The sequence below is a fragment of the Calonectris borealis genome, chromosome 1 (assembly GCF_964195595.1).
Source record: "Calonectris borealis chromosome 1, bCalBor7.hap1.2, whole genome shotgun sequence".
Classification (NCBI taxonomy): Eukaryota; Metazoa; Chordata; class Aves; order Procellariiformes; family Procellariidae; genus Calonectris; species Calonectris borealis.
In genome coordinates, this window is record NC_134312.1 from 118,934,075 (window position 1) to 118,957,873 (window position 23,799).

A 23,799-nucleotide genomic window follows, 5' to 3' on the forward strand; every position below is an offset into this window, starting at 1 on the left:
GATGCTTACAAAGAACGGCAACATAGATGTGTTTTAAAGTTAATACAAAAGAATAAAGGCCTTCAGCAATGAGATAATTACCTCTTCTTAACTGTCGAAGTTATCCATGTCAAAGAACAAAGATATCAGAAAATCAGAAGAAAAAAAAATCAAGCTATCAACTACCCTTCCCACCTTTAAGCAAGACGAGCTGCTTGGTGCCGAATACTAAAGAGCCTCCCTTTGCACTGTGAGCTCGGAGGACTACTAACGCTTTGGGACTATGAGGTTTCTCAGCATGTCAAAAGAGTTGCCGTCTGGGTGCACAGACTCCACACCCTTGCCTTCTTCATGAACTTGAAGGAATCCATAATCATCTATCCCGACTATCCATGCAATCGGGCCCTCCTCATTGTGGAGACGGACTTGCTTACCACTGCAAATAAAGAGAACCAGACAGTTAGGAACTAATCGGTGGACGCTGCGCAAACAATTAAAAATAGCTTAGAGAACTAATATCTAGCTGAATATTTTTCTTCCCCACTTCACTGGTTCTTTACAGAGAATGATTTTCAGCAGCATTTTCTACCTGCTTTAACTTCTTTCTGTGGAATTAACAGAGTTGGAGTTAATCCAAACAGTCTTTTTTTTTTTTATAAAAGACATGAGTACAGCAGCTTCATCACTAGCTAAACAAATCATTCCCAATTCCCTTTGTTTTGAGATGGTACATGTAAAACACTTGGAAGCATTCTTTAACTCATGCTAGTCCATCGATTTTACTATGTCCTATTTCTATTCTCCCTTAAAAAATTACATCCTACTTGGGAGTATATTTTCATTAAGTCACTAGTTTTAAAGGCAATCTAGTAGAAAAAGTAGAAAAAGACAAAACATCCATGAGTTCTTTTCAACGTTCTTAAAAGAAAGTTCGAGAAAAACCTTATACTTACCTGTGTACCCAGTACTTGTAGTAATGGGGAAGAACTCCGTTGGGCCCTTTCTCCTGGAAAATATCTATAAGCCTCTCTAGCACAGTTACAGTTCTTGCAATAAGACAGTCTGCAGTTAAAGCCTTCAACTTTGTCCCCTCTTCCTTATTAAATTTTGTGATGAGATCATTGATGCATATGGTGGGGTTGCTGTTATTCACATTAAATCCCAAGCCTGAAGAAGACAAACCGAAAGAGGACAGGATCTGTAAATACGAACACTTTGTTACCACCAGAAAGTCAGTACTTTATTCAACTACTTGATACAATTATCTCTAAGGATGTTTCCAGTAACCGTTTTTCTTCAGTCTCTTACACCTTTAAATCTTCCTACTTGTGTAATTACAAATCTCAGTCCAGATTTTACTTGTTTCTTGCCCTTAAAACGCCTCCTCAAAATTGTAGAAGCAAATCTAGTCCTAGTGAACAACACACCATCCTATCAATGAGGCTTAGGAAGATGGTAAGTGGTGACTTGCACGTCGGTTACAAAGTGAGAAATTCTTTTACTCCCCGGAAGCTGACAGGTCATTAGCTAATTGAGAGCAAATCATTGATCATATTCTAAGATAGAGTTTCATCTTTCATGCTAAAATTTAATTAAGAGACCTTTCTGTTTCCTACAGTTAGCTGATTGCATTTTCTGAAAATTAAGCTGATAAGCCTTGTTTGGCTTGCTCTGAAAAGCCCAGAAGATTTCACTTTGCCATGTACGACTCCAGTTTGCTTAATCTGTCTTACCACAGCATATCCTTTAGAAGCCTCAAGCCTCTCACTGAGATTTCTCCAGCTAGAATAACATTGGCAGAACGCCTTACTTATTTAAATATGGCTCTTGGGGCCCTTTTTGTAGCCTGCTGAAACAGGCTTCGAGGGATGTAAAGAAATATATTGTATTACCTGTTTATTTTTTTCTCCTAATAATTTGGATTTTTCTTTCCTCCGACATTTGGGATAAACCCCAGTCTGTCAATCAGGTTTAGACATGATACACCTTCATCTGCAAGAAGGTCCAGATAAACTGTTTTGTAAATTTGCTATTAATGAGACTATTCATGTATGGAAGTAATTCGTATTAACTATGAGGAGAAGGACCTCTTCAGTAGAAAGGAGTTTTTGGCTTTTAACTAGTCAGAGAACGCATGCAAAGAAAGCCACAATGATACCAGTACCAATACATTGATCCTATGGAAATAAGGAGCAATGTATTATCAGAAAGAGACAAAGGAAAACGAACTGAAAAATACAATGATGTGCCAACAGATCCCAAATCAGCTGTTTACACTCAAATACAGTACAAGTCAAGAGAGAGTGACCGTGGCCGTTGAGCTGTGATTGGTACTGTCAGGGTGCATAACGGGGCCTTGGAGTCCATCTGCAGGCTCAGGGCACTCAGGCATTTATGTATGGAGATCACTACTTAGCAATCCAAAAATGGAAACGGACACGAGAGACATACTGAGATGACGAGCTCAGCTGAGGCAGAAGCACCTGGGGATAAATGTGGTGGCAAAAACGAAGCCAGCTAATTTGAAAAATATTAGGTGCTCAGGACCCTTGGGGCATCTCTGCATTGCCCATCTGAGAAGAGTGAAAAATAAACATTTACCACCGACCTTGCAGTGTGCTGACGTGGCTAATACATCTGCCAGCTCCAGGGCTAGCCTTGCCTTCAGCATCTGTGCGCTGGTCAGACATGCCTTAGCTGCACACAGAGGCAGACAGAGCTTTTGCAGGTGAAGCATGTTGGCTGCCCCTTGCATTCCAGTTGTGTTTGGCTACCTACGTCTGTTCTGAGTCTGGCCCTTACATTAATGAAGTATATTCTTCTGCAGAACTCTTCTTGCAAAAGTCCTGCAATAATTAAGTTCTTAAAAAAAAGGTTTTTAAAAACATGTTTAAAAGTATGAACATGAATTGTGTCATCTGTGAGGCCTTGAGCACATGATACGTGGAAAGGCAGGTTTGTCTTTTGCCTTTTCTTCTGAGGTACTTGTCAGAGCACGTGAGCCATGTAGATGATCTTTGATTTTGATCATTTCCCGCATACATGGAATACTCTTCATGAGCATCATGTAAACAGTGAGGTCTAGGAAAGGAATCTCCATGACTGTAAAAGGGAATGATGCATCTGGCTTACCTGTCCTGTTGTAGAAGTTTGATCTCATTGCTACTACTAATACAAGAAATTAGATGTCATGAGTCACCCCTACTACTCTCAGCGACATACGTTGCTGAAATAATGGAAAAGATCCTTGGATCCTATGTGGCAAGTAACTTTCAATCTTGGAAGCTTCCAGACAAAAGTAAGTTGATGAACACGTACCGCCACCAAGATGACTCCTAGGGAGATCAGGGGGAATGCATACAGACAGTTTCCATTTGAATTTGAATGTTTTAGTGTTTAGGATAAGAAACACAAGGTCCAAAACTAATATGTAATGTGCAAAGAGATATTTGATAAGATGAACTATTTTTGCAGCCATTTTTGCTTTTCTTGTGTTAACCAGAACAGGCTCTGGAAAAACATATGGAAGCACTAAATGGTTGACGGGGCACAGAGAGACTCTTTTAAGTGTCTCGGTGCAACTACCATTCTGTACATGTAGATTATTTACAAAACGAGGATATAACGATTGAACAGAAAATTTAATGGCTGGGCATGTTTCACAGAAGGAGGTGATGACTACTTCAACTGTTTTGCTTGTTCGCGCCTTAGAATTTACAGCACCTTGACAGAAATGATATCATGCCCACACTCTCTTTGCAAGATACCTTACTCATCTACTGTGCTATATTCAAACATAAACCAAATATTATCATCATCTTTAACCTTTTAGACTTGCTAAGGAGCTTTCATTTAACTTTTTAGACATAGCACAGACAATTCGTTTTGGAACCAGAACCTAGATCTCTGCTGGCAGGTTTCTAAGCATGTCTGACAGATCTGTGCTGCTGCTGGTTAGGGGAAAAGTTTTCCTTAACAAATAGCAGGATGATTATCGGACTTGAAACGAAAGAAACATCTCAATACTTATTTTGTGCACCTAAATCTCTTCTCCTGTTATAGCACCGGGACTTGCTGGAAAATACACGTACAGTCTTTTTGAGATTGGCCATGCTACCTTTTTGGAACCAGCCTTCCAGGTAGACTGTTCTTCACAATAAACAAACAGATTGTCACTCCTTGCTCCCCCATCCAGCCTTCCCAACTACTTTGCAAATTTTACTTTTTGAGAGAACAAAAGAAAGTGATTAATTAATCAAATCATTACTTCACTTCTGCTTCACTAGCAATATTCCAGTTTCTAGAAACGTATCGACAGAAACAAGTTATGAATAAAATTAAAAAGGATGAAAGGAGAAATTAAAACATTACTATGTGTACGTAGCTCTCTTTCTCCCGATTTAAAAGGCATGTTATTTATTTAACTATTTGTCATGTTGCAAAAAAAAGAAAATTGAAAAAAATGGATACATTTTTCAGTATATTCTACTAGTTTTGCAACAGATCAAGGAGGACATTTTCCCTCTCTTCTGTAATGCTCTTTCTTTGAACTCCACCACACCAGCCCAGATGCTCGCATTTATATTTTCCTTGTCAAGCATATGGAATTATTAAGAAGAATGAAAACATTTACTTTTTGTGCTTCCTTTTGATTTGATATTGTGCTTTATTTCCTTATGCCTGCTGTCATTATTTGTTCTTGTCCTTATCATTTGAACTCATAAAGACATTAGCAACAAATTTCTTTAGAAAAAGACAGTATAGAAAAGCTTGAAAATAGACATTTACCAATAAGTATATGAAATGTTGTTTCAATAAGTGTAGAGTTTACCAGAACTCCACCAAGCTTCATAAGATCGCTGTAGTAAATATCATTTGGCCATTTTACTCGCAGATCAATATCCTAAAGAAATAAAAACATACATTTAGAAACACTTTGCTCTTCGAGACTGATTATAAGAACGTGGCTCATTCATCACTCCATATTCTACATTTTCTGTACCTCTTTGCCACACCAAATGTGATACTGTCAACTGCTCTTCATACTGAGAACCTATTTAAGTGCTCCACAAATGATACTGAAGAAGTCATAGTAACATGGTTACATGGTTTACTAAAGAAGTTAGCAGTTGTCAGAGAAAAATAAAGAAATAAATAAATACATAAATAAATAACGGCAGCTAATAAAGGTTTAGAGCGACCAAAAGGGGGACTAAAGATACTATAGATTTTCAGTCTCAAAACTGTGAGGTTTTATAGAATTAATTTCCTTCCTTCAAGAGTGCCTACTAAAGATTTAAAAGATCTATTCAAGAAAGATGCAAACTGTTGCAGCCACTGTGGCTTACTGCTGATAAACAATCAGGGTAAGCCCACAATAACATCAACGCTGTATTTGAGGATCCTTGCAGAAATCAGACAAGGAGACAATGACATCTTGAATTTCAGAAAGGAAATTTAGCAGACAGGAGAAATTCCAGTTCACAACTATGTAAATACTTCAGTAATGCCCTAAATATATTCACACTTTCGGCAGCTACGCTCAAGCAACACCATGGAGCTGGAAACACAAACTGTGCTGTGTGACACCGTTCCAGCGCAATAGAGAAGTTTTTGTTGAAACCACAGAACTGAACTGAACTTTGCACCGGCTACTTAAACACAAAAAGAAAGCAAATGTGCTTCCTGTAGTTTGAAAAACTGCATATGACTGTATCCCCAGAGGCAAATTATGGGAGGTGCTCCAGGACTACAAGAGTCGCATTCCCTCCTATTGTAGATTATGAAATCCCTTTACAGGATGTGTGAAAACTGCACCTGGGTCCATGTCTACTTTCCTGACAGATTTAAAGGCCAGAGAGGAGTCCATTACACGTACATTGACAGGAAATACTACCTGATTTTGCTATCAAAGCATTCTAAGAGAGAGTATCACCAATTCATATTCCTTATGGAAAACAACTTGACTCTTCGCACTGGGAAAGAAGACTCTTGAGACATTCGAAGTATGAGACAGTTAAACAGCATTATCAGTGTTAAGAGACCTTCCAAAGAGCTATTCAGTAGAGCTGACTTAAGGAAAACACACCTGTCAGACACCAGACACTTCTGCAACTGAAGTGACAGCAAGTATGAAGAACAATCAAGTCAACTGGGTATTCTCATGATGAAAACTACACAGCAGGGACTTTGCCACAAAACGGAGTGACGAGGTACTGCACAACTATCTGCCTGTCAAAGAAATGACGGGCATCACAAAATATGCTGGGAATGAAGCACCTTCTTATCTTCACTTACTAGAGATGTCTGCTGTTCTCAGAATGGGAAAGCAAAGCGCTCTCTTGATATAAGGCTCACTTACATTTGCAGCACTAGCACCTGACAGTAAAACTTCCAATCGAGCGGTCAGATTTTCTCCGTGAGGACCCAGAACAAAGGCCTCAGTCACTGCCAGTTTAGCGTAGTCAACATTTGTGGCAATCCTAAAAATGATGTCTGGCTGATAAACTGAGACACAGGTATTTCAGATTTTTGAATGGAAATCCTTAAATGCACTCTGAGCATAGTGAACAACATTAAAGTGTGTTAAAGTATTATTAAGATCCTGACATACACCCACAGAGGTATGGAAATTTGGAGGAAAGAATGAAACCTCACCTATAGATTAGCCCATTGTTTGCAGCTACTGCAGTTTATACGGCACGGATGTCCATCTGACATAAAGAAAAGCCCTGCGTCACCTAAGTCTAAAGGGGAAATTTCTCATAAATCTTTGAATTTCCTTGCTTTAACGTATTTGAGTCCAGACCCTTAATATTTGTTTCACCCATTGTCTAAGGTGGATGTACTGTCAAAGAGATTCAGTAGCCTTGTCTTGGTCATAGCAATCTATATATTATTGATACATACTATCTTTATATTAGTATTTAGTAACTCCGTCACCTTTTTCCTCTTGAATGGAATAAAATAAAAAATGCCACAGTACACCAGGGTAGGCATACAGAAGCAAAACCGCCTCTATTCATAAATTAACTCCTTCCCCAGTCAGACTCACATTTTATAAAACTAATTCCTTCTATTTTAAATGGTTAAATTATTCACTCTAGCCAAATATTTTATATTGCAAATTTTAGCCTGAAGCATTTTGTTTTTATAGTCAAGTTATGAAGCACTGAAGTTAGAAGGTTTTAATAGAAAGGCTGACAGACCCTAAACTACAGCAAAGCTACTGGGTGCCACTATAATAAAGTTCATGTGTAAATGTGTATAAGTCATTGATTTTCTGTAATATAGGAAACATATGCTTTAGTTAACTACTTCTGTAAAATACCAAAGTTTTATAGTTAGCAAATATTAGGAAATGGTAACATTAAAAAGGAGATATATGAGGTGATGAAGAAGACTGGTTCTTCATTTTAATACTGATGACAGGACACTTGATTCCCTCTTGAGAGCAATACTCCTAAGTTCTTGCTTTAGAAATCAGTTTTCAACCTTAAACAAGGGTTGGAAAAATCCTTTAAAAGGGATAAAGTGGCCACTGAAACAGCACCAACAAAAAAAGCAGAAAAGGATTCGTCAGTTTTATTCATTTTTCCCTCCTCCCTCTTCCCCAACTGCTTCAAAATCAAAACAAATTAACTCAATTGTTAGACAAACAGAATTGACGTTTTCTTTACTGCTGAAGACTGAGTCTTAAGTTTCATAAGATTATGAGTGAAATGAGTGCAGTATACTTAATCATCTCAATAAAAGACAGTATTCATCATATGTATACTAGATTTCTTAAAACACATAAATAATCAAGCATGTATGAAGACTAAGTTTACCACTATATTAGTGCTGAAGAACTATACTATGCATTCAGTCATTCTATGCATAGGAGACATAGTTAAAATCTGAATTTAATGAAAATGGAAACAGAAATTTTGAGATAAATTAGAATGAGATACCTCATATCCTGGTATTGATCTAACTGACTCTACCACTGCCAAGGATACCAGGTGTTGAATAAAAGGAATTCTCTGGCCCAGGTTGGAATGTAGAGGAATGGCGATATGTAAAGTGGATAGTGCACAGCCCACGGGACTGAGCCAAACATTTCCACCACGACCTGGGGAGGGAGAGAAAATAGGTTAACTTCAACCCCAGAAAAAAATATTTATAAAAAACATCACTTTGTTAATGTAGACAACTACAAAAGAGAAAGATTCAGTAGTATCCATCCAAGAATCTACCATAAGTCCTGCAATGGAGTTTCCAAACTAATTTTGAAAGAAAAATGGTTAAAGTGCAAAGCTTTTTCTTTAAAAAAACAGCAGGTTGTTTAATGTGCGTGCTGCTATTCAATTTCCTAGAATGTCCTAAATGACTTGCTTCCAGGATTTTCCCGGTACCTGGTAACACACACACATTTCAAAAAATCTTGCTTTGTTTAAGTGAAGAAGTATTTGTGAAGATGCTCTGTGTGCATCGAGAAATCCATCCACATTGTGAATCAACCTGACACAAGCTAGATCTGTACTGAAAGCAGGTAACCATCTTCATGTAGATCTGTGCTCAGAGAGCTTATTAGGCTGGACACTGTGTTCTTCTAATAAAATGAATGTGGCTTTTAAATCAGTGCTAGCTCCTTCCTGGGAAAGAGACAGAACTTGCTCATATTTATCTGCAAAAGATCATGAAAGACCACATGACAGTTCAAGCAGGTCCTGCAGACTCAAGAAATCTCTATCTCAGAGCAAGTCAAGACCCAGTCTTGTTCCAGTTAAGTCAAAAACGAGTTCTGATTTGGAAGTCTGACTTCTATTACACTAAATGTAGTGATGGCAGTTTCCATGACTGGAGAGACTTTTTGGCAGAAACTAGAACACCACTAAATCATTTCTGCAAAAGCCACCAAACATCCTGAAAATGTTTACTTTGGTCTCTGTCAACTTAGGTTTTGAATTTGAATCCACAGTTCAAGCAGAATGAGAAGAGGACACAATTATTCTATAGATTATACTACCAAAAATACTCATAATGTAAAGGCAGTTATGTGACATCAAAAATGTCCTATTTCATATGTTTAATACACATTTACTAGCACTAGAAGGAAATTTACTCACCTCTCCCTTGTGTTTGTCGAACAGCAATTGCTATTAAACCCATCTCCTCAGGCAACTCGAACATTAACCTGCCAATTAGGAAGAAAAAAACCCCATGCTTATCAGCTGGAACACTAAGCTACATTCATGAAAATCTAGGCTTAAATATCAGGTAATATTTTACATTAACATTGCACTACCATTTATCCGTTTTCAGTTAACATTTATTCTTGACCAAAAAGCATTAGAATATTAAAAAAAGATTAACTGAAAAATGATCATGTAAAACATTACTATATCTATTACGCTGGAAAAAGCTATAGCCATAGTTCATTTAAGGTGCCTTCTGATAACATACGTTTTGTATTTCTTCACGTTTTCTTGAAGTGCTTATTTTTTGCGTGTCGCTATCTTCAGTAAGTGACAACTAGCAATTCTAGACATTTGTTTCTACTTACAGCAAATTTTTGTTCATACTACAGAATATAAGAGCAGCAGTTTCTGATTATTTAGAAAACCAATATGGTGGCAATAAAGCAGTTTAAAAGATACACTATCCCCTGAGAACTAATTATGATTTAACTACAGTAAATAAATCTACACCTTCTGAGAACTCTAGAGAACACTGGCTTATTTTAGGCTTGTGTTCTGCTTTTAAAATAGTTTCACTTAAAAGAATACTAACTTTCCTCTGGGGATAAGGAGAAAGTGCACTTTAACACCACCAAATGAGTCAACGCTAGACTTAAAAAAAGAAGAAAAAAACCCTACTGTGAGAACTTCGTTCAAGCCACTTTAAAACAGATCTGAACTGTACTACGATCCTCCTCCATTTCACATTTTCAGGAAGTGTTATTTAACAGATAAAACAGATACTCAAGATGTCGCCAGCAAGGTAAACCCAGAAAGTGATTTATATCCTACAAACCTACTTCTAATATGAGCACAAATATCATGTTGTTCATTCATATAAAAGCGATCTTGTCTTGGAGATAAGTGCAGTCCAAATCAGCGAAGAGTACCGTTCAAAATTATTTCCTCTGAATTTCAGATACATATGAAAGGTGTTCCAAGTTCTGCAATCAAGGAAGTACCACTGGGCAGCAGACACCAGCTGCAAGCAGAAGCGTCTCCCCGTCGCTCACAGACACGCGTCTTCAGGCAGGCGACAAGTATCCATCCCTCCTGCTTCGCAGCTTGAAAAGCAAGGCGTCAGTAACTCTTGGGGCTGTATCGGTAGCAAAATGCAAGTAGGATCCCCAAGGTTTCAGAATATCTTTCAAATGGCTGACTTGCTTTCATGATGATCAAAATGGGAGGTTATTGGAGGGCCCAAGCAATGTCTGGACCACAAATGCCTTCACTAATTAGAAATACTTGAACCCAAACTGACAGAAGCCATAACAGGCTCCACAATGTTTTCCCACGTCACTCCTGAAGTGAGATATTGTCAAAGAGCAATTGCCAGAAGATCTCTTTGCCAGTCCCCTTCCAGTTCACGCGAAATACAGCTCGATAATTCTTTCCTTTGGACCCTATGGATTACGCACCGAGACCAGGCTCACCTATCTACCACCACCCTTTAACACTAAAAATACACCTCTTCTTATGCTGGGACCTAGGGGAAAATCCTCTGTAGCTCTTTACACTCATGAGGCTTCAGCCCTGTCTTCTGGGAACAGCGTGATTTCAGTTACAACACCAAGTTCATGGTTTTGCAACATGAAAATCTAATTTAGGTTTGGAAGCACAGTTAGGAAGAGATTACAGGCTTTGTCGAAATACACTGATTTCTGTTACTTCTCCATTTACATACTTGTTTTTAAATAGGAAACAAAAAAAGTAATGTGCTGCCATGATGGGAGGAAAATAATCAGAGCAGGAAAAAAAGTTAATTATGAATCCAAAACACAGGCTTCTAGAACAAAGAGATATGATTAACAGAACCTATGAATGTAGCTATTAGAGGCTTGGCAGCAGGTAACAATACATTAAATGCAGAGACCGAGTTTGTACTTTTAAGGGCCATGAAGAAATTCTTTAACGGACACAACATGGGGAAGTTGTTAATACCCAGACCGATACAGCAAGAGACAGATAGATTTATTTTTATTACTTCCTGAGATTGTGCTGGAATTACCATGAAGCCTATGATAATAAAAATCCCCACACAGCCGCCCCCCCAAACTTCAGAGCTTTGTAAATTGTGTGTGCTTGTTAGTTTTTTTTCTGGGAGAAACGACGTGGATTTTCCTCACCAGAAAGAGTAACCGTACGTGCACTTTTTTACATATTGACTTCCCTTCTTTTCTTTCAACTTAATCAGTTGCAGATTTAACAATTTCATTTTTCTGCAGAGCGACTTAATCACAGCGCTCACCACATTTTCCCCCCAAAATTTTTGCCTTCAAGAAATTCTCTGTTTTTTTTCGTGCTCTTTAACTAACTTACTCTACATATTAAGTCAAAAGACCACACTGAGATACAAGAGTAGGGAAACATGAAACGTCTGAAGACAAATTTACCCATCAGGAGGAATATCAGACGGCACCTATATGACCACAGAAGATGACACTAGAATTTTATGTAAATTTTTCTTTTCTGCTTTGAACATTTTTGTGGTATTTTCCAAAACGTGAGCAAGGCACTTTTAGTATTCAAGAATATTAAACCAGCTGAAATATTAAGAGAGAGATTCTAGCACAATTTTTTATACAAATACCCTCCCCCCACCCTGTAGTGCATACTATGAATGTTGTCAAGAGTAATAAAAAATACTTAATTGTTTTATAGAAATTTCAAGTCTAAGGAGGACTCTGTCTTCATGGCTAGTCAACACAATGACTTTTCTTCCTACATGAACGTAAAATGGGAATTGAAACCACAAAAACTATGTTTGAATAATGTTAACGGCCTGACAACTATAAATTTCATTGATGTTGTGGGTTTAAGGTTGAAACTCTCATTAATGCATCCTGCTGTGTTACAGTATTGCAGAGGTATTACAACAGGCAGCATTACATTCCAGATGTTAAAATACCTGGGCACAAGAGGGTAAGTTATGAACAGATTTCTCCCTTCACTTCAGGTTCCTTGTCTGAAAATCTCACTCTCAGATAGCTTGTTTATAGACTATTATAAAAGCAACATTAAAAAAACCTTTCCATTTTTAGTCATATGGAAAGGAACATGCCTTCTGACCAGTTTCTTCTATTATTTTGGACAAAAAGAACACTTGCTTTACTACTTTATATCCACTGTTTCTGTCCATTATGTCCAACTTGAAAATGAGCAGTGTGTCGACTAATATTTTTCCTAACCTGTCCTCCATTGCCCTCCATCTCCTTTCCACAGCCCTCAACTGCACGATGCTGTGTCTGATTCCAAGCTCTGTGTGCTGACTGGCCTGCCAGAGGGCGGCCTGGCCAAGCAGAACAGGTAACTCTCAAGTCCACGCTGCAGACTCCTTGGTGGCAGCACGGATCTGGGTCTCTCTCTCCCCTACCTGGAAGCCTATTTTCATGAGACCATGAATACCTGAAGGAGCTCAAAGATATGGAGGTCTTCTGTAAAACAGGCAGTAGACTGACTGAGAGCTGGTGGGCCATGATCAGAGGAGAAGCCACCAAGAATGACGGTAGGATTCTGTTACAGACCATCTAATCAGAAGGAGGAAGTGGAAAAAGTCCTTTTGAGCAACTTGAAGACATCTTCAGATCACAGATCCTGATTCCTATGGAAGACTCCCATCTCCCAGTATCTGCTAAAAGGCAAACAAAGTGGGATGCAAGCAACCCAGCAGCTGACTTGTGAGGGATGCTATGACAAGCTCTCAACACAAATATCAGATGATCAAATGGAGTGATCGACTTGATCTGCTACAAACAAGGGAGAGGTGATTGGGGAAGTGGTAATCCGTGGCAGCTTTGGCTGTAGCAACCATGAACCAACTCTGTTCAGGATCCTGAGAGGAATGAGGAAGGCAAGTAACAGAGTACAAACCCTGGATTTCATGAGAGCAGAATTCAGTTTATTCGGGGACCTGATAGATGGGATCTTATGAGAGGCAGCTCTGAAGGGCAAGGGAGCTCAACAGACCTGGTCTTTAAAGACAACTTCCCACAGACAAAATAACGGTCCACCACAATACTGAGGAAAATCAGTAGATGAACAAGGAGTCTGGGTTGCCTAGAAAGGGAATTAATGACTGTAAAAAGAACATACAAAAGAGATGGAAGCAAGGAGAAATGCTACAAAGGAGAAATGCAGAAACATCGTCCAGACAAGCAAGGATGATGTTAGGAAAGCTGAAGCTCAACTATAGTAGAGATTGGCAAGAAACATAGCAACAGGAACTTCTACTGCTACATGGTAAGAATAAACAAGGAAAATGTGGGCTCACAGCTGCCTGAGGCAAAAGCACAGCGGACACACATAAGGCTGAGTTACTTAATGTATTCTTTGCCCCGGTCTTCACCAACAAGGTCTCCCAGGCCTTTACACATACAGACAGGTTTCAAGGAGAAAAGGAAATACCAGAAGTAGAAAAGGATTGATCTCATAAATCTCTTGAGAAATCTTGACTCATACAAGTCCATGAGAGCAGACGGGATGCATCTAAGAGTGCTGAGAGAGCTGGCTGATGGCACATCAAGGCTGTTTTCTATCATCATGCTCATGGAGATCAGGGGAAGTCCCAGATGAACGGAGAAGGGCAAATGTTGCAATCATCTTCAAGATGGTCTTTCACAGCATCCTTGTATCCAAGTTTGGCCATTGTGGTCTAGATGGATGCACTACCAGATGAGCAAAAAGTGTCTGGATTCTGGGATTGAAAAGTAATGGTTTGTACTCTACCTGTAGGCTGGATACAACTGCAGTTCCTCAGGGGTTTATCCTGAGACCTATCCCGTTTAATATCTTAATATCTTTACCAATGACTGTAGGAGGAAATGGCATGCACATCAATCAAGTCTGTGAATAACATTGAACTATGAGGATACTAACCATTGGAATAGGATGCCCAGAGAGGCTGTGGAGTATTTCTGCTCTGAGAGGTTTTCAAGATCTGACTGGAAAAAATGCTGAGCAAGCTGGTTTGAAACCATTGCTGACCCTGCTTAAAAGCAAAGACTAGAGATCTTCAGGGATCCCTTCCAATCTGAATGATTCTTTGACTCCAGGAAGTGTACAGAAACTTGGTATCTCTGGTGTTTCTAGCTGTCCTTTAAGTTTCATTGAAATCTGTCAGAAACTAGCCATTAGCTACTAATTACTAAATTAGCAATTTAGCCTGAAGGATATTCACTGGAATCCCCTATCCCAAGTAGGATCCTAGATTAAAGTCATTTTCACACTCTCTTACTAGCCTAAATATTTAATTTTATCCATCTTCCACTTCCCATGCAGTATTTTATACATAACCAGGTGCAATATGCAGGCTCCCAAAAGACTGACTCCCACAACTGAGACAGGTAGAAGAACACCTAAACTGTTAATCCTACTGAGGCTTATTTAAATGATAGGAATCTTACCACTCGGCACTGTTATAACTTTGCCTATATCCGGCAGGCAAAATATGTGCCAGAATACACTATTACATGAATGCACTCTTCTGTTCTATTGCAAAAATTCATAGCTTTTTTCACTTCACAGTGGGTTCCCTATAGCAATGTTAGTACAGAAAGGACCATTTAGTGTCAAATTCTCTTTGAACTCCTTAGATACATTGAAGTCCTACATCAGTGAGAAAAAGCATTAAGGGATTACAATGTCCCAGACTTGCAGAAAACTAAAAAAGTATTGGAACCTTGGACTGCTAGTTTCTTGTACCTTACTTCAATAAACACTACAAAAAGAAGATTGTCCTATACTAGTCATGACATTTTCAGCAAGGAATAATCTATTGATACTATGAATGACATAGGTTAGCAACTTATATATACTTTGGCTAGTTGGTTAGTCTTTGAGAGCAATGCACCAATAACAATATAGTTTCAAGAAAACTGCAATATATAGGAAAACTGTAAGTAGGGCAAAGTCATGTGAGTTATTTTTCAGCTGGATCAATGCTCTAATCTGGCTCACCATAAATGAACACTGCTGTTGGCAAATGGGAAGCAACAGTAAGAGAGGCCAGTGGATAGAAGGGAAGACTAAACCACCTCTTTCTTACCACCCATGTACTTACGCTTGATTTAAATTACCATATTATGGCCTCAGAATAATGCATGCTTTGCTTGTGGAATTGCTTTGAGAATCAGGCCTGCTGAACAGGCAGGATAAAACTCTACCATTAAAGGCTCATTTTTTCTGCTCACTGCATTTTTCAGCTGGTAATTTTCTTGTCTCTCTATTTTTATACCAGATATTTTATAATTAGTCCTTTGTATATGTTTATAGGCTTTTCCTCTTAAAAAAAGAAAAAGAGAATTTTAAAACACAGTACCATACAGCCAAAGGTGTCAGGAAACATACCGAAATAAGAAAGGACTCCAAAAAATTGGTTTGCCAACAAAATGCCAGTAAAATTTGAAACCTGGGTTCAGACACACTGGTAATGTTCCAAAACTGAAAACTTAAAGAACTTCTTTATTCAGTAAATCAGCTTCTCTGTGAATATCATCAAGACCACAAAGCTACAGTAAAGGAGGGAGTTTCCAAGGGAGATGTGAGGAGTGTTTAGGAGTTTACGTTGTTTCAATTTTTAATTTGAAAAGCAAAACTCTCAACTGTTTTGAACAATTTATTTAGATTTTTTTCCTATAATAAGTAATCTTTTCAATTCATGACCTTTCTTTATTTGAAAAAGCTACCTGAAGCACAGTGAAAAGAACATAAGACAAATGGAAATGAAACAGATTTCATCAAAAAAAATGAACTCCAGTGCCAAGATTTAAGAAACAGAATAGTTACTGGAATGCAGTGAAACATATTTATCATAACATGTTAAGAATAGAATCTTCAGAGTGGAATAAAAGGTTATAAACATATTGATCAAAACCAGATCTTACCACTCTTGTCCAAAGTAAAGCACGGTACAGATGCTATAAAAAATTTAAAACATACAGACCAATGCAGCCTTAGTGATCTCACTTTTAACTAATTTCATGACACTTCATTAGATAAGAGTGTACAAGTTTGGCCATTGACTGAGAGGGAAACCTTAAAGTAACCCCATACAGTATGGTAAGAAACAACAGCATTTCGGTAAGGTGGCAAATCTATCTAAAATCAGCATTGGATTCACTAACTTATAGTGTGAGGCATCGCAAGCATTAGGATCTCAAAAGTAATCCATCATGATTCTGAATTCTGAATACAATATTACTTAAAGTCACCTCTCAGATAAAATAGCAAACTGAGAACTTTCTGCATACACAGCAATTTTAACTTGATATTCTGGCCAATTTCTACTCTGGGTAATTACATTTCCTTACAAAAATTTCTCTGCAATTTACTAAGACAGCACTTCATTTCCTGTCTTAAATCATACAGGGTGTTAAATAGTTGCCATGTTCCACCAGAAAAGTGATGAAGTTATTCCCAAGTAGCCATTCAAACAGTTAGGGTTAATGTAGAACACAAGACACTGGACATATCACGTAAATTAAAGTCAGCATGAAAAAGAATTCTATGTGAGCAGAAACTAGCTGCCCTCCCCAGGTCCTTCACAGAGGTTTCCATTGCAAACTGGGAAAAATTAAAGCATTTCAACAAAAAAATAACTGTAGAAGACCCAAAAAATTAGCAATAACACTTATTTTCCTTAGGTACATAATTTTTCCTTTATCCTTTTACAATTGAAAGTTTCATCAAAACCAGTCATCCTTAAAATCACAGAAGTAATTTATAGTTAAGAGAATACTCTAAAAGCCTTTGAATTTTCCTCTGTGATTTGCTTTTGGTTTTTTTATTTTATGCCTGCAACATATATTGTGCTCCAAATTTAGGTCTGATGGTTTATAATAATGGTAATGTGGTTGTTGCTATAAACCTAAGGATGTAGCAAATTTCTAGTCTTCCTAATCCAGAGCTAACTGAAAAATAATTTTATTTTTTCTCCTCTTTCTAAAGGTACTCAATAGTTTTCCTACACTAAAACAAGAGGTAGCATATTTTTACATTTGACATTTTACATTTTACATTTGACATTTCTTGTGGTCTATAGATTAGATTTTACCTTTGCAGGACCTGCTGGTTAGTTTAACATTCTTTCTGAAAAATATTTTTAATGCAAAAAACAATTAACTAAACTTTCACGCAACTTTCATTGTTACCACTGTTTTCCTTGGCCAAAAGCATCTAAGTCTCAATTTTAAAATTTCTATGTGCCTTTCTCACCCCGTAATTTAAAAATACATACAGAACTTCTTGTAAGTTCTAAATGCTTGTTCATATTCTTATTTCTATGATATGGGGTACACTGTACAATGTATGTTACAAGCATCGTCATGAAGACGGTAATTTGACACGTTATTTGGCATTAAATCAAATCTTTATAATTTTGCCCAGGTATTACAACTATTGTAAAACAACTATGGCTTCATAAACTGGCAGGTAAAGCACAATTATTTCACTTGCGTGTCTTTTTTTCCATTAAGCACTGCGAAATACAAAATCTTTGAAAAAAGTATTACTAACGTCTTTTTGCTGTACAAAAGCAATCAAAAGCACTGTATTCCTTCTATGTCAGTAAGCCCAGAATTTAATTGCAAAACTCCCACAGACAAAAATGTCGGGTTTTTTCTCCTTCTCTGTTAAAAAGCCTAGATGTGTAGCATCTAGAAATTTCTTAAGTTTAATGTAAGAGATTAATGCAAAAGGAAAAATCTAATGTGAACCTGGGAAAAAAGGTATTTTTTTATTTAAAGAAAAAGTGTTCCAGTGAGAGCCAATTTTTAAAAGAAATTCTTAGAAAATGGCAATTTAGCGCTAAAATTTTAGTTATCATTTGAAACATTTTGTTTAGCACGTAAAGTTTAGAATATTATTTTTTAAAAGGCATTATTAGACCTGATTAGATATTTTCCATATGCACAATTTTTCATAGAAAATACAGATTCAGAAAAGCCAGTGTTCTCTAAGAGAAGGAGGAATTAATTTGTCTGAAACAATGTCATTTTTCCTTTGAAACACTTTTTGGAGGTATTTTCAGCCTAGTCAAACATGTAAGTTGCTTCAAATATATGGAAATGCTAAAGTTTTGAATTATTTAAACTTTGAAATGCATCTACCCATGGTACCACAACCAAGCTTTCACATGCCCCAGTTTCCCCCTGAAGCCTCAGGTTCCATTAAGGAGCTACATTTGCCATCTAACTTGTGGTGGATGAGGAGTCTGGCCTATCAACCAGAGTAGCAACATGGGCTATCCTAACTAGAACCTTCACGAGGCATAAAAGTCCTATATGCATTTCTAATTCATTGTTGAGCTGTCTTGAAATGAAGCATTGAGCTGGGTTATAAATCCTGAACATTACACTTCAACATCCCTAAATAGAATTTCCCTGCAATTTCTTGTTCCCTGTGTGAAGAAAGAACCGACGATACTTCAGCTTTTTTCTGATTTCAAGTTGCAGATCATGTTAGAGATAGCAGTCCACAAAAATTACTGCTTTTTAAATGGTGAATAAAAAAAGGCAATAAACACAATAGCTGAACTCAGTTGGCTCCGTATTCATGCGTCTAATAATTAAAACACAAAAATGCTCTCATCAAGTACTGGAGTCTTATACTAGCTGCTCCCTCACAGTGCCAACAGAAACCACAAGATTTCTAAATTCAGTATTAAAGCATACAGCACTTTTCTCATGCAAGAGCCAACATCCAAAAACATATAAATAAAGAACAGAAAAGTTCTGTTTCCAAATATGTTGTTAAATATTTTTAAAACCCCTACTATTAGACTGTGCCAACTTGAAGGCAGACTCCAATAGTTAATTTCATGGGTGATTAAGAATGGATTTCAAAATAAGGAAGTTACTTTATGCTGGCCACAGCATCCTCTGTAGACTCCAGAAACAGTCATCATAATGTAGACTTTAACCACAGACTCAACACAAAATGAAGCCGATACTCAAATCCCGAAACAGTGGATTCTCTTTGTCAGGGTGGGCAGGAGAAAACCCAAAGGTCCCCATGTAGCCTTGTTACTTCAAATGCAATAAAAGCAGTAACTTCCTACTTCTGTAAAGTTCAAAGGAATGCCCAGTTTAAGACAATAAAATACGTACAAATACCTCTTACCATGAGAGGTGGATGAATGGGTAAAGCCCTGAATTGGAGGGAGCTGACATCCAAGTGGGGAGGGCTGCACAACCATCCTGAATCATGTATCCGGATCATGCCTGCTGCTTAAGCAGCAATTGCTAGGGGGCAAGAAACCATATAGGTCCCCAGCTAAATCTATGCTTGGATCTTGGCATCTTGCCACTTTTCTGAGCAGTGACCACTGCCATTTGCACATTGTGGATGATGAAGCCTGAATATACAAAATATTGTCAAAGAAAAAATGCCTTTTATTCTCGCATTACCTTAGTAAATTCAGGAATTACTTGCAAACATTGACAAATATAACATGTCAAATTCTAACTGTGTATCACTATAAACAGTATTTCAACTTTCTTAAATCCAAAGATTTGGATATTTCTCAACTTTCAGAAATCCAAAGAAATGTAGGATGGCTCACCCCCTGCCATTCCTCCCTCTCCCCCATCTCTGCTGCAGCCTTACTGTGTTGTGTCTCAACAGCCAGGATCTGGTCACAAGTCCTGTTGCCTGTTACTAGCTCTCAGTGAATGTGTTTGATGACATGCCATTCTTGCATTTGCTTGTCAGATATGTAATCAGTACTTACAGAATAATAGTTGAAATTTGTAATAAATCACTTCTGAACCTCCTGAACAGACCTCGGGGTCCTTCTTCACCTATTTTTTTTGTGCATTCTTTAGCTGTAAAGTGAAAGCAAAATACAGGCATAGAAAAGAAACTTTCTCATTCAGCTTTACTGACACATTTCTACAAAACAGGTGTTCAGTAGACCCTGACACTTGAATTGCATTGTACTAAAGCTTAGTCAAATGCGAAGCCTTAGCAGAGGTGTTCTGGGCTAGTAAGTGAATGAGCAGAACCATTCGGATCACATGCCATAGAAGCAAGCATCAAAGAGAAAGAGGAAGACTTGGAGGATTAGTTATCTGATACTATGATTCTTAGCAGTACTTAACACTAAGCAAGCCGAAATTGTGAGACAGACATGGTGGTATTTTCTTTTAAATGAAACAGTAAGGTTTTATCCAAAGTTAGGGTGGTCTGTAGAAAATAATTCCTTTGGCTCTGGAAAAGGAAAAAAATGGACTGGGAAGAATGTCTTAAATGGGAAGCATCAGCACTGACATATACATGGTACTATGCAAAAATGCTCAGAAATAGAAATGAATAAAATGAATGCATATGTGGGAGAAAAAAATCAGTAGTTAGCACATTTGTGCAAAGTAAAAATCCACCCCACCAGGAGAAGGCTATCTCCCAGTATCCAGATTTGTAATCATGGCAAAACGAGCCACAGCTGGACGGAAGCAAGCTGAAACCCTACTCTAACAACAGGTCAATGCTGACAGCTAGAGTAGAAGTTGAAGATACAATTTTATACACAGACACAGAGGGCTGGAAGGAACCTCAAGTGCTATCTAAGTCTTTATCCCTTCCTCTTCTATGTCTGGTAGAACTTTATCTGGACTATTCATAAAAACTTGCAATGATGGAGACACGACAATTTACTTGGGCAAACTACCTTTCTTTAGCAATTTTAAAGGCAAAATTACTGCATCTGCATTTCTGCATTCAAACGATGTCGCAGACCCACTGAAAATGGAGAAATGCTTGTTCATTTTCTTTCCATAAAGGACCACTGACATGAGTAAAGGTTTCTTCACACCAGTCTTGTCTTCTTTTGATGAAAGAAACATAGCTCTTTTATATCCCACTCTCCCCATCTTAGGAGTCGTGTTCCCTAGACCCTGAACTATTCCCTTTTCTCTGCTTTGTACTGTGCCCAGCAAATCCACACCTTTTGAAGCCTGGTGCTGAAAACTGGACCAATAACTCCAGTTAAGCACTCCCAGTGTTGAGTAGAACTGGAAGGATTACTCCGTACATTTTACATGTAGCACATTTTCAAGCACTTTTGTATGAATTTCAGTCTCAGTCCTCACCTCCTTTGTTACAATAGTAAGACTTCTTTTTTAACCTAACCTATATATAACCTTTTTTAACCTGAATATAGGTTAAAAAAGACTCAAACTTCCAGAACCTCTCTTGAACACTCTATCTTCATTTAATGATTTGCATCTGATTATTACTCTGTCACACTTACCCATAAAGAGCTGCATCCGATTTATTTCAGGCCATTCTTTGATTCATCAAGATTGTTTAGAGTTTGAAACCTACCTTCCTAAAGCCTTATAGCTCCTCCCTACAGAGTTTGGTTTTTGATAAGCATACCCTCAATTCTGTCATCCAAATTATTAATGAAAATGAGTGAGTTGCACTGAAGCATCGGCAGATCGGAAGCCTCAGCAGTCTGGCCTAGGAAGTGAATCAGCAGAACATAAAGTCACACGCAACATAAACAAGTATGAACATTGCTTAAGTGAAAACAGAAAAACACGAGCAATCTTCTCAAACGCATACATCCAATTATGAAAATATGATCTGTGATGCTGAAGCTCCAAGCAGGGAGATCAATAACTGTAGTCTTCAACAACCCTTTAGATGCCATCCACTTTGCCCAAAGCAGGTTAAACTAACCCATGACTAAGAAAGGAACAACTACAAATACAGTAGAAATGGAAACAAACAAGCCAATTAAATGGGTCTTTGTGCTACCGTTAAAACAGGAGCCTTAGCTGTAGCACCTTAAATGCCTTTATTCCAGGAAAAAGTAAAAAGCAATTGCATAACTGGTATATTGGCCCAGATAAGGTGATTTTAGGGAACTACTACTCGCTCTCTCTGAGTGCTAATGGTAAACATACCATTCCTAGGCAAGGCATTTGGATTTGTGGAAAAGTTAGAGCTATTTCCCAATCCCAGGAAGCTCTAATGCAACACGCAAACCTATTCTGTAAACGATCATGGATTTGGGATAAAACAAGATCCAACAAATCATAACCTGCTTTAAGAGTTGGAAGATCTTTGGTAATGCACACTTCACATGGGTCTTAGTTTCAAGAAGTGTGTTTAAACACTTCAGCTGTGATACTAAGGAGTTAAGCATCTAAAAGGAGAAAGATCACTGAAGAAAAAATGATCACCTTTCCCTTTCTCCACTAACAGAATTTTAACAAGAAACACTTCACAGAATTAATAAAGTTGCAGTTGTAAAAGTCAAGTGTTTGCAGCTGTCTGTCTCCTCCACCTTTCACAATATATTTAGTGTTGAATATAACTGAGAAAGAATAAGGTGAGGAAATACTTTTCCTTTCAGGAAAAAGGTGTTTTTTTAAAAACTGGCTTTTTCAACAAGTACTCCATAAATAATTTTGACTTTTCAACCATGGACATAAGACTAACATAAAAGAACACCATATTCCTATCCATCCAGAATAAACCTGTAAAATTCATCTTTCTATCACCTTTGGTTTTTTTATGGGATAACTTCTCTATTGCAGCAAATATAAGCTCCTTGTGTCCACTTTTGAGATTCTTTTCACTATCATTCAGTCTAACATCCCATAGTCATCCTGTCCCTGTAGGTCTTTTTCTCATTCACAATTTGTAAGCTCTGGGTCAGGAACCATCATTTCGTGTTTGTATAAGTTCTAGCCTCTGAACCAAGACTTAGGGTGTTCAAATGATTCAACAAGAGAAATTCAAATGGGGCTGGAGTTTACATACTGTAGGTTGACAAGGCCAAATACAGGTAAAATACAAGGCTCAGACAGCAATGGCACATGTTTTATCTTTGCAGTCCATCCACCACGGAGAAATGATTCTCTCCCACACACAAAATTCCCACTAGTATTAGCAGAACAGACAAAAAGAACTGACTTTTGAGACCAGCAAATGAAATGACTATCACCCAACATATGGGTTCTTACAATGAACATGTTCACATCATAAACACACAGGTTTTCTGGAATTCTAGGGGCATTTCCCATGTATAGAGACTAAACTGCTTCAGGTATCAAGTTGCAGAAGTGTTACATTAATTCCACGGCTATACATCAGAACATAAGCAGAGCCCGAAGTTTACTAACAGGCAAGATATATGCTAAGTGCTCAACTCGGGCAGAATACTTTTACACATCAGACACTCTTATGCAGGAAGAAATGGAACATTCATTCTGAAATCAAATGCAGACATGATCAGATAGATCTCTGTCAATATGCTGGGCAGAACCTAATTCTCTGGTGGGGTTTTTTGTTCTACAGATCCTGAAAGCTGAGACACGCAGCGATGCAAGCCAAATACAACAAAAGGAGCGTAACTCTCAAACTGAAAGTATGAGGCACATATTTACAGTGTGACACTACCTGGAAATTCTCAGGGGTTTAGCAACAACAAAAGATGAAAAGATGTTTTTTTTAATAAACCAAAATCTTGACATCTAATGCAGCAACTGAATGGTTGGATATTGTCAAGCTACATTTGCTTATTGCCTATCAGTGTATTTTTATTTTTAAATGAATTATGTATATGACTATCCATTTTTAAAAGCTACTATAA

At 37.8% G+C, this 23,799-nt stretch overlaps 1 protein-coding gene across 2 annotated transcripts in view; it reads right to left on the minus strand.

The window, feature by feature from the left end:
* Nucleotides 1-17: 17 nt before the first annotated feature.
* The window catches only part of HLCS (holocarboxylase synthetase), a 124,161-nt gene continuing 100,379 nt past the window's right edge, over nt 18-23,799 (minus strand). Inside the window, exons 7-11 of one of the 2 annotated variants that reach the window (XM_075172412.1) lie at nt 9,090-9,157; nt 7,932-8,092; nt 4,768-4,882; nt 933-1,146; nt 18-415 (exon numbers count right to left, since the gene is read on the minus strand). In XM_075172412.1, coding sequence (XP_075028513.1) covers nt 247-415; nt 933-1,146; nt 4,768-4,882; nt 7,932-8,092; nt 9,090-9,157 — 727 coding nt within the window. In that variant the 3' untranslated portion in view covers nt 18-246. Of the gene's footprint in view, nt 416-932; nt 1,178-4,767; nt 4,883-7,931; nt 8,093-9,089; nt 9,158-23,799 lie in introns of those variants that run through there. The other variant, XM_075172418.1, reaches the window with a different exon arrangement.